At 50.3% G+C, this 1,717-nt stretch overlaps 1 protein-coding gene across 2 annotated transcripts in view; it reads right to left on the bottom strand.

Moving 5' to 3' along the window:
- Positions 1-1,184: 1,184 nt before the first annotated feature.
- Positions 1,185-1,717, bottom strand: part of Cryba4 (crystallin beta A4) — a 12,461-nt gene continuing 11,928 nt past the window's right edge. For both annotated transcript variants that reach the window (XM_032887027.1, XM_032887028.1), the window contains exon 6: positions 1,185-1,508. In XM_032887027.1, coding sequence (XP_032742918.1) covers positions 1,361-1,508 — 148 coding nt within the window. In that variant the 3' untranslated portion in view covers positions 1,185-1,360. The remainder of the gene's footprint in view (positions 1,509-1,717) is intronic.

The raw sequence follows: 1,717 nt of genomic DNA, 5'->3' as shown, positions 1-1,717 counted from the left end.
CTGCAGGAGACTTAGACAGTGCAGATCTGTATGATGAAGGCTTTCCCCCCCACAGAAGTTCTTGTTGAGACAGACAGTCCTCCCTCACATACCACTCACTCAGGGTCAACCAGAGATTAAATACCTTTTTGCAAGAAGGAATGTCTGGGGGAGGGAAGCTTATTGGTTAGACCCTCAGGGCCAGCCCATCTAGATACCTTGTTAGCATGAAGAACTCTGCCCTATGTAACTAAAGGTCGAGATCTCATGGAGGGGGCGTTGTAGCCATGTGCTCCAGGACAGAAACTGGGTCAGCAGTAGACGAAACGCCTACCGTTCTCAGATATGAGAATTACCACAGTTTCTAAATCTGCTCAACCTTCCCAGTTTTTGTCTGGTGTCACAGTTCCACTTGTCCCACAGTGGACTGAGTTCAGATCCCCAGAACCTGTGTATAAGTGCCGAGTGGGGAGGGAAGGCCTCAAGAATTAGCTTTATCCGGGAGCTCTGAGTTTGATTGAGAGACCCTGTCCCTTACAGAGGAGTGAGGAAGTCCTGAGCAAGTGTTTTGTTGACATCCAGACAGACATGTTAAGAATAAATGCTACAGACCTATGGAAGTTCAGGCTCAGAGCAATGGCAAAGAGTCATCTGGTCTGAGTGCGATGCTGACAGCGTGTGTGAATTACCGTGGACTAGGCTCCTCCAGAGGACCCAGGTTCTAGCCCTAGCATTGACTTAATGGTTCACAACCGTCTGCAATGCCAGTCCCTGGGATAGGGTGCCCTCTTCTGCCCCTCTGTGGGCATTGCACACGGGTGGTGCACAGACCTACCTGCAGGCAAATCACCCTTACACATAAAAGAAAAGAAACGAAACTTTAAAGCATAGATCAGGGAACTAGGCAGTAGGGCTAGAGAGAGTGACCGGCAGTTAGGAGAGGGCTTGCTGTTTTAGCATGTGGAGCAAATTTCTCATATCTACTCTCTCATAACTTCATGTAACCTAGCTCCAAAGGACTGCAAACCTTCTCCTGCACCCACAGAGTCCACAAACACGGGTGTGCACACACAGAAAGTGTGTGTGTGTGTGTGTATCCCTCCAAAAAAAAATCCTGACAAATGTCAGAGACATTTTATAGAGCTACAAGTTACTTCGTCAGGAAGGTGGGTAATATTTGGGTAATATTGACACATAATCCATACTGAGTTTTTTGTTTTTAATTTTATTTCTTTGAGCTTCGTGAGCTGGCAGGGAATGGGCTGGCTGACAGGGGTGTGGGGTTCCCAGAGGACACAGGGGTAGCCAGAACCAAGAGCAGCCACATCCTCCGGCCAGTCACTCAGTCGTTTTGCAGGCACCCCAGGTCACCTGTGCGCGCTCACTGCTGGATCCTGCGCACACTCTGCACCTGGAAGGTGTGGGCATGGGAGCCCCACTCCCTGAAGTGCTTGTAGTCACCCGAGTGGTGATCGCTCTCCAGCACGTACTGAAAACCTCGGTAACCAGGAAACTGGGAACAAACCCACCTGGAAAATAGAAGTGACAGTCACCACACAGAGGCTCAGGGGCCTGGAACTAAAACAGCAAAAAAGCCCAACCAGCCAGCGCGGACTTCATGACCCTGGTACTCCGCACGCATGTGCGGGAGCTCCCACACCACCCCTCTGGGGCCACAGCGTACAGCCTTAAACTATCCACTTGTCTCAATAGGCTCTGGTTGTCCCTCTGTAACACT

This window comes from Rattus rattus, chromosome 16, assembly GCF_011064425.1.
Source record: "Rattus rattus isolate New Zealand chromosome 16, Rrattus_CSIRO_v1, whole genome shotgun sequence".
Lineage (NCBI taxonomy): Eukaryota > Metazoa > Chordata > Mammalia > Rodentia > Muridae > Rattus > Rattus rattus.
Note: the sequence above shows the minus strand (reverse complement) of the source record. Positions and strands in the feature narration are given on the sequence as shown.